The sequence below is a fragment of the Rosa chinensis genome, chromosome 7 (assembly GCF_002994745.2).
Source record: "Rosa chinensis cultivar Old Blush chromosome 7, RchiOBHm-V2, whole genome shotgun sequence".
In the NCBI taxonomy this organism is placed as follows: Eukaryota; Viridiplantae; Streptophyta; class Magnoliopsida; order Rosales; family Rosaceae; genus Rosa; species Rosa chinensis.
In genome coordinates this window covers 10,020,298-10,033,389 of record NC_037094.1, presented here as the reverse complement: position 1 = coordinate 10,033,389, position 13,092 = coordinate 10,020,298, and the positions used below count along the sequence as shown (strand labels likewise).

Here is a 13,092-nt window from a genome sequence, read left to right as displayed (position 1 = left end):
CCACCAGAAGGAGAGGCCTGCCAACCTAGCATGATAGAAGCCATCTGTAGAAAACCACCAGCCCAGACCGACCTAGTAAACCAGATCGGACCCAGCCAGCAATCACCTCCGGACGCCTTCAACCTCCCAAATCGGATTGCATCCCAACCTCCTCTGTCACAGGCAACTGCCCCCAAGCCTGCCCGGCCACCATCGCGGCAACATCTCATCCCCTGCGAAAAAGAATAAATAGATCCAGGATCCCAAATTCGAATTGCCGCACACAAATCTGTTCTGGAGAAAGCTCTCATCTGGCAAATAGCTCTCAAGCAATCGGACTCCAGAACAGACTTCTTGTTAGCACCACAAAAGTCCGAGAAGCAATCCAAAAAACGGATACCATAACCCACCGGTTGAACAGAGGGGAAGCACGACCTCGAGGAGGGCGATAGACAGGCTTCACAAGGAGAAGGAGACTCATTGGAGGCCAATCACAACGAGCAAAACCCTAAAGCTAGGGTTTGCCGCCGCCAAAGAGAAAGGGGTAAAGCTCTCATTTTTTTAGGTAAAAGCGTTATTTTTTATAAAGTTTTGACCGTTGAATTTGTGATTGGGCATAATTTTTTTGATCAATTTACTAACCGGGTGAATATTATTGATTTTATTCTTGTATGGTATTCAACTTATAAAATATGTTGATTTTCCGTGATGTAATAAAGTTTATAATAAAATAAAAAATTAATGTCACATCATCATGTGATCATGTGAGACTTAAAGGGAATCCTAACCCAATTCTAAATCACTTTAGCTAACCCTAAGACTTGGATGTAATTATATCAATGGTATAAAAATATGCTCATCTTTTTCTCAAGAAAAAAAAAACATATTCTCAAAAAAAAAAAAAAAAAGGCACCTCGACCGGGATTTTCTTCTTTCGTACTAGAGCTTCGATCTCCAAGAAGACAAAACAGACCCATATTACTGTCGTCATTAGTAAGGAAGGAAACTCAGGTGCCCTGAAGCTTTCCAAAGCTCAAAAGCCCAGAACTCGTTAATCTCTGAAAGACATGAAGAACACAACTTCAACGAACCTATTTATTTCGATCCTTTTCCTGTTATTGTTTTCCTCCTCTGCCCAGAAAAACCAGGTACTTCTTCTCATCTATGTTAGCTTCAATTTTGTGGATTGGATTTTCGGTTTTATAGGGTAGTAGAAATTATACGCAACAGAGAAATTCACAGACAGTAAAAAAGTTTGAGGCTTGTGTTTTTATTTCAATAAAAAGATGGAAATTTGGAGACTGCGAACTTGATTGAACTGAGCAAAGCAAAGACTTTGATCACAAACAGGATTTAGAGCCTCACATAAACTTGAATTTACCTTATGTGCTTAATTCTCAATTTGGTTCTTTCACATCATAATGCTTAATACTATATGTTATGCTCTCTGGACATTTCAAGCTGACATTATTTTCTCCATTTTGTGAACCAGGATTCTGAAATTTTTGCAGCTTCAAGGTAATTTTTCTTTAATTATTTGGTCAGGTTGACCCTTTTATTTTTTATCCATTCGTTATTGGGGACATATATGGTCAAATACTCAAATTCAATAGTAAGGTTGGAAGACACAAGTATGGAATACAGAAGTTCTTTTTCTTTTCAATTTAATACGAAAAGTTGAGCTCTTTAACCTTGGATTGCTGCTGGGGTTATAATTTACATCTCATGATATGTTCTTTTATGTTAGAACGCTTCGACAAGAAGAAGAGCATGCTCATGAAGTACATTGTTCAAGAGAAAGAAGTAGGGCGGCATGGAAAATTAACGAGCAGGTATAGGAAAAACACCGAGTGGTTTTACAAAGTTGTACCATGTCTGATTTTATACTAATTGGTGATTTTGTCTTTCGCAGTATTTGATGTCATTTGTGGAAAAAGAACGCTATGAGATCTCAAGTAAGTGTCGCCTTCATCCTGATAATGATCTATTTAGGGATCAGGAACGGCACAAGATTCATTTGGATATAAATGAATGGCAGTGTGGATACTGTAAGAAGAGCTTCCGTGCTGAAAAGTTTCTTGATCAGCATTTTGACAACAGACACTACAATCTTCTGAATGTAGTATGTACAACGTTTTCCCTTGCTATATCAAGAACTTTGTGTTAATCATGTTGTTCACATAAAAGTATTTATTGAATGCAGAGCGGAAGCAAGTGCTTAGCTGATCTATGCGGAGCTTTGCATTGTGATGCTGTAATGAATACCCAGTCAAGCAAAAAAAAATGCAATCCTGCAGCTACTGCAAGGAATCACCACCTATGTGAGGTTGCTTGACAGTACTATAATTGTTTGGAAATTTATTCCATTACGTTATCTTGTTTGAGTTTTATTTATTTTTATTTTTTTCTCAAATGCAGGGTCTTGATAATAGCTGTTTTCCTACCAACCAGGGTCCCTCAGCACGCCGTCTTAATGGTATTTTTCTTTGTTATCAACAGAAGCTTCACTATTTTTATTCTAATGTTATTTAATTTCTTTTTTAGTCTCCCTCCATATTATCTCTTGTTAATGCTCCACGAGATAGTTATAACTTGTCTTACTGATGCTTACATTTTGATGTATTTGTAGAATTGTTTTTGCACCAGTTCTGTCATTCTCACACTTGCTCGGGGAAGCAGAAACCCTTTTCTAGAGGAGGACAGGTAAAGTTCCTGTTTCTTAGTGCAGTAGATCTTGCAAGCAAGATTGCAATATGGAAACTTTCATTTCCTGCACTGCATCAATGCTCTAATCATATCAAAATATTTGGGCTGTTACACGCACATTGTCTTTTTACTAGCTTGATATTTGGTGCAAATGACTGGTTACTAATAGTCTTTTTGTGCCATTTTAGTATCTTCTGCTTTATTATTCTCCAATGCAGTGTGTTGACCATATTTTCTGTAATTAATAATCAGATGGTTATACTGTCTTGTTTGTGCAGAAGCAAGTACATGTGTTCTACCTGGCTATTTCCATACTGACTCTGATGCTGCTCCCTATTTTCTATGTGATACTTTATTTGCACCAAAGGTATCACTTTGAGCCACTTAGAATTCTCATCTAGATTGTGTAGAACAATTTCCTGATTTATATGCAATTTGCAGAGAGATGAGAACTGGTACCCAAGAGCTCAGGCGCATCCAGAAAGTCGGGCAGAAGAAGAAACCCTCATAGTTGGTAATCTATATGCAGATTTATCTATTTACAGTTCATGACAATCATTAGTATCTTTATAGTTGAATCAAGGCCCTCTTGATGCCTTTGATACTTGGTGTCACGACAGTGGGTGCTAAAATATTCGGTTGAATAATTCAAATATCTATTACGGGTCTTAATTCTTATTTCTGTATTATATCTAGCAAATTTTTAACTATAGTTTCTAACTATGTCTCTTCTTGTGTTTAAAACCAGGATATCAGAGTTGATTAATTGAGCAGATCAAGGATTGCATGCCCAAACTTCCTCTCGAACACATTTCGTTGTAAATCTGCATGTTGACACGCATAGGAGTATGTGGCACCAGAATGCTGCAACAGAGAACAGATTCTAGATCAGCATTTTAGAAGCTCGAGATCTGACCCCTCCCTTAATAAAGCCTCTGGTGGTTGATGAGAATAGAATTAGGTTTAGATAGTTGTCTTCGTTAAACCTATTACTTGACATTTAGAGGTGGTTGTAATCCACTGTTAAAACTTTGCTCTCATTCTTCCTCGTGTACCTTCAGAGGCATATTTGACTCGAGGGCTTACTGCAAGTGGTACAATGACTCTTACTCATAAGAGAAGTACTTTGTTTCTGGTTTTGTGGTTCAACTTGGTTATCTTGCTTATGAACTTGTATTACAAAATAGTACAAGGAGAACCATCAGCTAGTTTGAATGTAACTGAAAAGGCAAGTAGCTGGGTTGAAATGCTAATACAAGTCATCTAACATACATCATTCGCTAGACCATACGACTCATGGTTCAGTTGATCTCATCTCATCATGTTCTGCTCTGCAGTGCCCCAGCACAGGCAATTTGCTTCTGCTTCATTTCTTGTTTAATTGGTATGTATCTGCATGGTCGCTTATCAGACCCGAACCTTTATGCTTGTTTATCTGATACTGCGTTTTCTTTTACTCCAGTCCAAAAATGCAGGAGTTGAATCCTCTTTTGATGCAAGCTATTTCTCTTGTTCGGTTTCTCTCTGTTTTGTTATTCATATCAACTTCGCATAATCCGCATTACAGGCCAAAAAGAATGGAGCTAATATTTTTCTTTTTTTAATCAAATAGAAAAGTCACATTAAGATTAAACGGCAACAACCCATACAGGTTACATGGTCCATACTGGACATTCTCCAAAACTAGAGCAACAAAATCAAACCTAATACTGGAAAATAGGAAATTAGAAACAGAAGCCCAAAAGATAGCCCTAAAATCGAAGGGAGCTAATATAAAAACAGTAAGTTATTCTATGAGCATCTATTTTTGATGAAATTGCTAATGTGCAGATATTTTTACACTCGGCTTTGCTTCAATAATTTACATACCAACATAGCAGTTAATATACCACCTGCAGTCGCTGTGACCAGCATAGGCCAATGCAGCTGCCGCCATGATGGTTTTGATGGCTCAGTTGTCTGTTCCACAACCGGCATTACCTGTTCCACAACCGGCCTCGCCTGTTCCACAACTGGCACCGAGTATCGGCACAAGGGACACAATTGACTCATCGTCAGCCATTGGAAAATGCAATCTTGATGAAAAATATGTGAACAGGGCAAGCGAATCAGCTGACCACGATCAATTCCTTCCTCTACACCCTCAAAGTGATCAAGGCTCTCCTTACAAATGACACACTGTTTGTGTCTAACAGTACCTTCCAAACTATCAATTCTCACTTTCTCAAAACAATCTAACTGATAGGTCATGCTGATCTTTTGATGAAATAAGGTGATATCCATTATGAGGCAAGCAATAGGCCAGTGGGGGTTGTCAGCCAGTTCAACCGCCATAAATATTTTATCAATGATAGGTGGTTGCTCAAATTCTGGGACCCTCAATTTGGTAAGAATTTCAGCCATCTTCGTTGTATGCTCTTGCCTTTTGGATACAAGCAGGAAGTCAGGGACTGAGACAATAACTTCATGGTCCGCTAGAGTTAATATATCATGATATGTAACGTCTGTAGAAGAACTATCCCAGCAGGTTCCAGTCATCTTGGTATTCACTATTCTGATCACACGCTTGTTGCTTGGGAAGTCAAGGGATACATCTCTTCTTTGAAACACATTGCTAACAAACAAGTTCTCGGTGGACATGCTTGAAAAACTGGTATTAACAGGGAGCACCAGTAACTTAGTAGCTGCAAGTATCAAAGGAGTTCATAAATGATGGGCAATGCTAATTGCCTAATTACAACCCCCCACCCCCTCCTAGTTCTACTTTAGATTTACCCAATATTATTTACATACTTATACATTATTAACGATTGTAGTGTTGGTTCTAAATCTATGATCAAGTGGCAGTTTTTAGAACTCAGAAGACAAGGCATTTTGATAAGAATTTGATCAGTTTTGCAGAGAGACAGACAGATACAGGATAGCAAGTGGTGATATAATTATAATACAATTAGCAAAACCCCTGTGAATCCATACAGAACTAGAGAACAAAACCTAATCATTTTCGGGCACACAACCAGACTAGCTATATTTAGTTTTCTGTCTATTGGATTTGTTTTTATCTCTCTGACTCTCTATCAACTCATTATCGGAAATTCTTAAAGGACAAGTTGATAATATAAAATTTAAAGCCCCAAATGGCTCTATGAGAATATAACCCAAATAAAACTGGACGAATCCAATACGACCCAGAGACATACCTGGAGCTCTGACAGCAGAGAGGGATTCGACTGAAGCTGAGAAAATCAGAGTGGCGTAATATTTGGGTAATTGGGCGTGTAGAACGAGCCAACTAATTCTTTCTTGTTAGTTGGCTTTGGTGAATCGACTCAGCCAACTGATTCTTCCCCAAAATTCTATTTTTTGGGAGGGGGCGCTTTTATTCGCTTGTCGTGCCTGCCTCGGGCCCAGAATTGTAATTTGAGTTATTTTTTGTCCATAAAAAGGGCCCAAAAACAAAAGCTAGTTGCAAAATTTGACACCAGCAGCATGATGTCAAGGAACCAAGCATCATGGCAGCAGCTATCCAAAGTATCAAGTATGCAATATCATAGTGTAGATAGGCTCTCTATCGAGTAATGACATTGTTAAAACTTTGCTCTCATTCCTCCTCATGTACCTTCAGAGGCATATTTGACTCGAGGGCTTACTGCAAGTGGTACAATGATTAAGATATATTTTTGCTCATAAGAGGAGTACTTTGTTTCTGGTTTTGTGGTTCAGCACTTAAAAACTTGATTATCATGCATATGAACTTGCATTACAAAATAGTACAAGGAGAACCATCAACTAGTTTGAATTTAACTGAAAAAGCAGGTAGCTGGGTTGAAATGCTAATACAAGTCATATAACATATCTCATCATGAGCTAGACCATACGACTCATGGTCCAGTTGATCCCATCTTATCATGTTCTGCTCTGCAGTGCCTCAGCACAGGCAATTTGCTTCTGCTTCACTTCTGTTTAATTGGCATGTGGATGCATGGTCGCTTATCAGACCCGAATCTTTACGCTTGTTTATCTGTTACAGTGTTTTCTTATACTCCGGTCAAAAAATGCAGGAGTTGAATCCTCTTTTGATGCTATGCCATACACTCGTCTTGGCTTACGGCGATACAACTGCAAATGCAAGTGATATCAATTCATTCGATAAAAGGAAACCATCTGGATCACTTAGACGGATATATGCAAGACTTTTTTCGATCTCTTCTTCGTTTAGTTTGAAGGAGTTCAACTCATCTACAGTCATGGCCCTTCTCTGCTCATCTAAGAAAACCACATGCCCACTTTCAACATAAGGTTTATAAACCTCGCAAAGAGAGACAACAAGGGAGCTACCATACGCTTCTCCAAAAGACTTCAAATCCAGACCTCTTGAAGTTCTAAGAGAGAGCATAACAACGTCCATGGCCATGTCCTTGACATCAATATATTTACTCCCACCACAATCCACCAACCCATTTTCCAAGTTCTCCACATAACCATTGTACTCTTTCATCATTTTTGGTCTCGAAAACCTCACACCACCAACATGGCTAGCAGAGCCGAGGCCAAAACCATAGAAAGGCTTGTTCTTCCAGTAAGTAAGATTGTGCTTGCACTGATACCCCTTCTTGCCATAGCTGCTAATTTCATAGTGCTCATAACCCGCATCAGAAAGCGTCCGAGATGCCATTCTATAGAATTCAGCTGACCGTGTTTCAGAAGGCAATGGGAACTCACCTGGTGTGTACCTGCAAACATTCCAATTTTTCAGTTGTTCATATCAAGTTCAGCTAAAACTAGAGACTTCATCATCAATATATTACTTACAATCTTCCGAATTTGGTGCCTTGCTCCACTTGTAAATCGTATACTGATACATGAGGAGGGCGAGCTTCAACTGTTAGCCTCAAACTCTCTTCCCACATTTCTGGAGTCTGGTGAGGCAGAGAAGAGATTAGATCCATACTCCAGTTCTCAACTCCACATGACCCAACAATTTCAATAGCATCATAAACCTCCTTAAGACCATGTGCTCTCCCACAAGACTTCAACAACTCTTCTTGAAATGCCTGAACTCCCAATGACACCCTATTCACACCCAACTCCATCATTCCCTTCAGTTTCTCACCATCAAAAGTCCCGGGGTCCATTTCCATAGATATCTCAGCATCCAAGCTCAGCCCGAATTTCAACCTCAACGTCTCCAAAATGGAAGAAACAAGCTTTGGTGGCACAAGAGAAGGCGTGCCGCCTCCGAAAAAGACCGTTTCCAGAGGTGGGTTGGTCTTAACTTGTGTGGCATTGATTTCTCGGCAGAGTAGCTGGACATAGTTCACCATTCGTGGGTCGTCTTCGGGTTGGTTTGAAGAAGAAGAAGAGCCGAGAGCGATGATGGTGAAGTCACAGTAGTGGCAGCGTTTCCGGCAGAAGGGGAGGTGGACGTAGGCGGAAGTAGGCGGTGGGAAAATGGTGAGTGAGGTATTTTGTCGAACAGGTGGTGCGCTTTGTGTTAAGGCTCTGAGAATGGTGGAAGGTAATGGTTTTGGGAATCTTGGTTTGGCGGGAATGGTTGAGAAAAAGGGCGTGAACGTTGACTTAAGCATGACTAAAGTAATAGTGGCTAGGGATAAAATGAGTGTGATAAGCCTAGGGGTTATATAGAAAAAAGATCGAGGAACCAGTTACATGTATTGCCAGAAAGAAACGACGCCGAATTGATGTGTATTTTGTAAAGTACGGATAAAGATACAAAGTGGACTACAATGAGAGAGTAATGAAGACACTGAATATTTGTTCTTTGGTTAAAAACCCATACAAACTGATTATGTATCTGAAACTAGAATTTATTTCGGCTAATATTACAAAACTGTGTTACACACTCTTAATATAGTTATACAAGATGTTTAACCATGTAAGGTCCTTCAAGCTCATATCCTAATTTTCTATAGTAGTGACGAGTTCCTACTCCTGAAATAACAGCAATTTTTGTTGATCTGTGCTCCCTTGTAGCAATTCGCTCGGCTTCTTCCATCAACAGGGTACCATAGCCCTGTGTGAATCAAGTAAACATGTCAGAGAGAATATAATCACTCTTATAATTTGAAGTCATCAGAAGTGACAACATGAATATCTATCCCCTAGTGTTGATCTCAACAGTTTTGGTTTGCAATCAATTGATGTAGAATACATACCTGGTGTTGCAGCTTGCCAGCATCCCGCCCATGAACTGGAACAGCAGTTCCATAAACATGGAGTTCACGAACAATAGAACACTTCCCCATAAGTTCAGGAGAGGTAGTGTTTTTGCCACATTTTCTTAATCGCAACAACCCAACTAGAATATCCTGTGTACAGAACAGCATTATATAAGTTCTTTGCTCACACAGAAAAATATCAATATCAGTGCATATAGAGAGAATTGAATTGATCATTCGCATGTGAAGCGAGGAAATACCTGGCGTGTATCTTCATATGAAAGAAATGTTTCCCAACCTTCATTTGCTGTATAATCACGACGAACGAGTTCCACTTCATCCGGCTTAATTTGGTGATGTATGTCCTACAATAATCATAAATGGTTTAGTAACACTTCATTCAAGGGCAGAAAGGATGGAAGGGGGTTCAACTTCGTTAATCAAGATACCTGAATTCCAGCTTCTCGTGTTCGAACATCACGACACTTTAAGCCCAAGTCTTCCATCCGAGCTAAAGCTAGCTCCCGAAGATTTCCTTTCTCCACCCCAGAAGTAACTAGAGGCATTGGAATGTCCCGCTGAACTCTATAAACACGTGTCCAAGGGGGTACCATGGCCAGGATCCTGGCTACAATGTCCACAAGTTGCTCGGGTGGGTAATTTCTATACCTGCAAATGGATTGTAAGACGATAATCATTTTCAAACACAATATAAAAGCAATCATTATTTTAAACAGGTATCACATCCTAAAGTTTGATGTAATGGTATGGCACCATAGTGATTTAATATCTACATCTGAAATATCCCCACTTTCATCACTTTAAAGGGAGGTGATTCCTTGTCATACTTTTATGCTTAAAACTAATAACAAAATCATACCTTCCAGTTTTCCAGAGCTCATAAAGTCCAGTCCCACGGATTACAAGTGTTGGATAAATTTTAAGTCCATCTGCTCTGAACAGGGGGCTCTCAAAAAACTCCCGAAAACTTTCCATGTCTCTCTCAACCCCTACATTTGGGAGATCAGGCATCATGTGTGCAACAACCTACAGCAAGAACATTGAAATTATTAGTCTGAAACGGAAAAGTAAATCAACGTGAACAACTAGAGCATACTGCAATTCAAAACAGTACATATTCATGTAACTAAGGTAGAGCACAACACAGTTTGATTGATATTTGCAGGAAGAGAAATTTAGTTGCTGATTAAATGGACAAAGATTAGTCTCCCATAAAAATAGAAGTCCTAAATGACAAGTATCTATGATAGGGCACTAGGACCAACCTTGAAACCAGCATCCTTTGCCAAGCAGAAACAATCAGCCACTGCAGCTACTGTATGACCTCTATTAGTGTCACGAGCCACATCTTCATATGTACTCTGAACTCCAATCTCCAACCGTGTACAACCATAAGTAAGCATTTGTCTCAAGTGAGGTCCAAGGCAGTAATCTGGCCTCCTGCAAGAACAAAAGTTACAATCAACTCAGTCCACTTTCTAGATTGAGCAGATCAACTAATCCATACACAAAAAGCTGAAATATTACACTACACCATGTTGGATATAGGAATAAGAAGCGGGACACTAACATCTTTAAAAAGTTAAACTGAAAACTCACGTTTCAATGGTCATCCCAATACATTTAGTAGCCCCATGCTCCGAGTAGGCTACTGCCTCTTCAACATTGGCAGAAGTGTGGCCAGATAATGCGTCATGAAGATTTCTAATAAAGTAATCACGGTAATCTGCTGGCAATGACATGAATGTACCACCCATTAAGATGTACTCAACCTGAAAGCAAAAAACCATTGCCATTAACAAGATGACTGGTATTTCATCGTGCCAATCTTCAAGGCCAGAAGTAAATCTTTTAAGCTCTAAACAGAGAAACAGGCCAAACCTTGTCTACACTATGACCCAATCGCTTCAGCTGATCTATCCTGCCTCTAGCCTGAACATACGGGTTGTACCTACAAACACAGAAGAAAAATATTAAGAACCGAACACTAGTAACTCCACTAAAATAGATGTGTAATTCGAAAATGCAGCTTATTTCGGATTTACAGTACAATTTTGTAGATATAAATTCTGAACTAACCAGCTTTCTTTCCATAGTTCCACATACTCATTATCAAAACACTCATAACTCCATTGCCTCATTACAAAGCTCCCTATTTGATTCAGTAAAATCAATAAAGCTACAAACTTCAACTTGTACACCATGATTGAAATTCAGAAAACCCTAATTGAAACCCTACCTGGCTCGAATTGCGCGCATGCTAGTTGGCTCGTATCCAGTATAAGACTGAGTACTATACTCAAAATCCGAGTCGGGCCCACCGGGGCAGTACACGCATATATTCCCCGTGGTGGCGATGTGAGGGCACCGGTGAGGCTTCGACATCACGGCCACGACGGCGATTCCCGAGGCGGTTCGGACCGGCTTGGCTTTCAGCTTCGGGAGCAGAGCCTCGCGGTCCGATTCCGGAAGCGCGGCGATCATCTCCACCAGCTTCGGCGCACGTGCGAGGCCGTACTTGCGGCAAGCGGCGGTTTTGAGCGCGTTTAGGTCGACGTTTTGGCCTCGCCGGGAGAGGTCGACCATGGAGCCAACGATTTCGGCTATTGCCCGGACGCGGGCCTCTTCTTCGGATAGTCCGTGGGCTTCGAACCCGCCCCGGCCCGGCCGGGGTTGCTTACGGATGGGATCGGCTGGCGCCGCCACCACCGCAGTCGCCATGAGTGAGGGAAGAGAGCAGGAGCTGATAGAAAGTGGGAGAGGAGAAAGGAAGCGAAAACTGAAAACAAACGCCGTCTGTGTTGGTTAAAGCCCTTAAAGGTTTAAGCTTTTTTCTACAATTTTTTTTAGCTCTAGCTACATAGAAATTGGTACTTTCTACCTATTTCAACCCAAAAAAAAAAAAAAAAAAAAAAAAAAAAAAAAAAATTAATAATAATAACAACCAAAATCCACATCTAAATGGTGAAAGTCAAGAACCAAACCAAATCAATATTAATATGAAAATAATGAACTCAAATTGATTTTAAAAATTGTGAGAGAACAGCGAAAGTATCTACAACAAAATTAGCTTCATGTAAACTGTGACAAAACAAAAAGTAAATTAATAAGTTATAAAATTATACGCTCAATACGTTAACCTTGAATACAATGTAAGCAAATCATAATCATTTTTTGAATTAACGTTAGCATACTTCCTCAAGATTACATTTTGTATGCATTTTTCTATATTTAATTTTGATGTTTTTGAATGGTAACCAAGGGTGGTCTGCAGAGTTGAGGATACGAATAGAGCCGCCATACATTCTCCAGTTGACCGATTACGAGAAGATCTCGCATAAACGGATAACAACAACCAAACCAAAATAGATCTTAGCAAAGAAACCTAAGATCTGAAGAGGTGGTTGCAGAGGAGTACGAACTCTTCCATGGCAGGGCAAGGTAGACAAGAAGAAGGAGATTTGTTCACGGTTTGGACATCTTGAGGAGTAAAGGCAGAACAAAAACTGAGAATGACCTTGAGAACATGTATATCTTAGAGATTCAGATCTAAAATCTAAAAACATATTTGAGCAGTGAGGACAAAAATCAGATGCAAAAAAAGAGGAAAACAAGGAAATCAAAACACCACTTGGGTGAGAAATCACCACATGGGTGAGAAAAATCAAAGAAGAAAATGTTGCTGCAGAGAAGAGAGAGCCTGAGTAAGACTGCTTCTCTCACTAAAGGGAACAGTACACGACTCTCATATAATTGCTAATATACTTCTGGAACTTAAAGAAGCTATTCTCAATAGCGAAAACTTCATGTACTGTTACTGAAATTTTCCCTATTACAAGATCGTGGGCACATGGAGTAACTGAAAGTAAACTTAAAAAAAAACTATTTAATTAGCTCGTGAAAACTGGCCAACCCTTTGTTGACCAATCAACCTTCTTAATGAATTTTGGTGATGGTGAGGTGCCAGAGATTGAGGACGCAGTACTACAGTGTTGATATGTGGGAGTAAAAGGTTGTAATTCATAGAACCCTTTCTTCATAAGTTGGTTTTTCTGAGGGTGAAATTGACCCATATTCTCTGATTCTCATATCTTACAGAGGTCAGTCAGGGGTGGATTATATTTAATTCTATATTAGTCTAGCTATATATGAATGTTCGTTGAATATTACATTAAGAAGCGAGAGTTAGAACTTTGGTAGTTGAACC

General features: G+C 39.7%; 4 protein-coding genes across 5 annotated transcripts; 1 reads left to right on the top strand and 3 right to left on the bottom strand.

Moving 5' to 3' along the window:
- The first annotated feature begins 841 nt into the window (after positions 1–841).
- LOC112180895 lies at positions 842–3,864 on the top strand. The gene is made up of 10 exons (XM_024319474.2): positions 842–1,127; positions 1,472–1,497; positions 1,727–1,811; positions 1,892–2,101; positions 2,183–2,305; positions 2,398–2,455; positions 2,609–2,682; positions 2,964–3,052; positions 3,127–3,199; positions 3,434–3,864. Exons 1-9 carry the CDS (start codon positions 1,047–1,049, stop codon positions 3,194–3,196), a joined length of 816 nt encoding a protein of 271 aa, XP_024175242.1. The 5' UTR covers positions 842–1,046; the 3' UTR covers positions 3,197–3,199; positions 3,434–3,864.
- Positions 3,865–4,066: 202 nt separating this feature from the next.
- On the bottom strand, positions 4,067–6,331 carry LOC112180896 (RING-H2 finger protein ATL54). Of its 2 annotated transcripts, none has more exons than XM_024319475.2 (2): positions 5,886–6,331; positions 4,067–5,369 (listed from the first exon to the last, which is right to left on the bottom strand). In XM_024319475.2, exon 2 carries the CDS (start codon positions 5,323–5,325, stop codon positions 4,522–4,524), a length of 804 nt encoding a protein of 267 aa, XP_024175243.1. In that variant the 5' UTR covers positions 5,326–5,369; positions 5,886–6,331; the 3' UTR covers positions 4,067–4,521. The 2 variants fall into 2 exon arrangements, with proteins under 2 accessions (XP_024175243.1, XP_024175244.1); XM_024319476.2 differs by having other exon boundaries at positions 4,067–5,335.
- Positions 6,332–6,456: 125 nt separating this feature from the next.
- On the bottom strand, positions 6,457–8,300 carry LOC112179095 (heme chaperone HemW). Its single transcript, XM_024317421.2, has 2 exons — positions 7,498–8,300; positions 6,457–7,418 (listed from the first exon to the last, which is right to left on the bottom strand). The coding sequence occupies exons 1-2, from the start codon at positions 8,271–8,273 to the stop codon at positions 6,791–6,793; spliced, it is 1,404 nt and encodes a 467-aa protein (XP_024173189.1). The 5' UTR covers positions 8,274–8,300; the 3' UTR covers positions 6,457–6,790.
- Positions 8,301–8,433: 133 nt separating this feature from the next.
- LOC112179094 (elongator complex protein 3) lies at positions 8,434–11,725 on the bottom strand. Its single transcript, XM_024317420.2, has 9 exons — positions 11,125–11,725; positions 10,767–10,836; positions 10,485–10,657; positions 10,151–10,325; positions 9,745–9,911; positions 9,314–9,533; positions 9,125–9,229; positions 8,862–9,014; positions 8,434–8,719 (listed from the first exon to the last, which is right to left on the bottom strand). Exons 1-9 carry the CDS (start codon positions 11,604–11,606, stop codon positions 8,561–8,563), a joined length of 1,704 nt encoding a protein of 567 aa, XP_024173188.1. The 5' UTR covers positions 11,607–11,725; the 3' UTR covers positions 8,434–8,560.
- Positions 11,726–13,092: the final 1,367 nt, after the last annotated feature.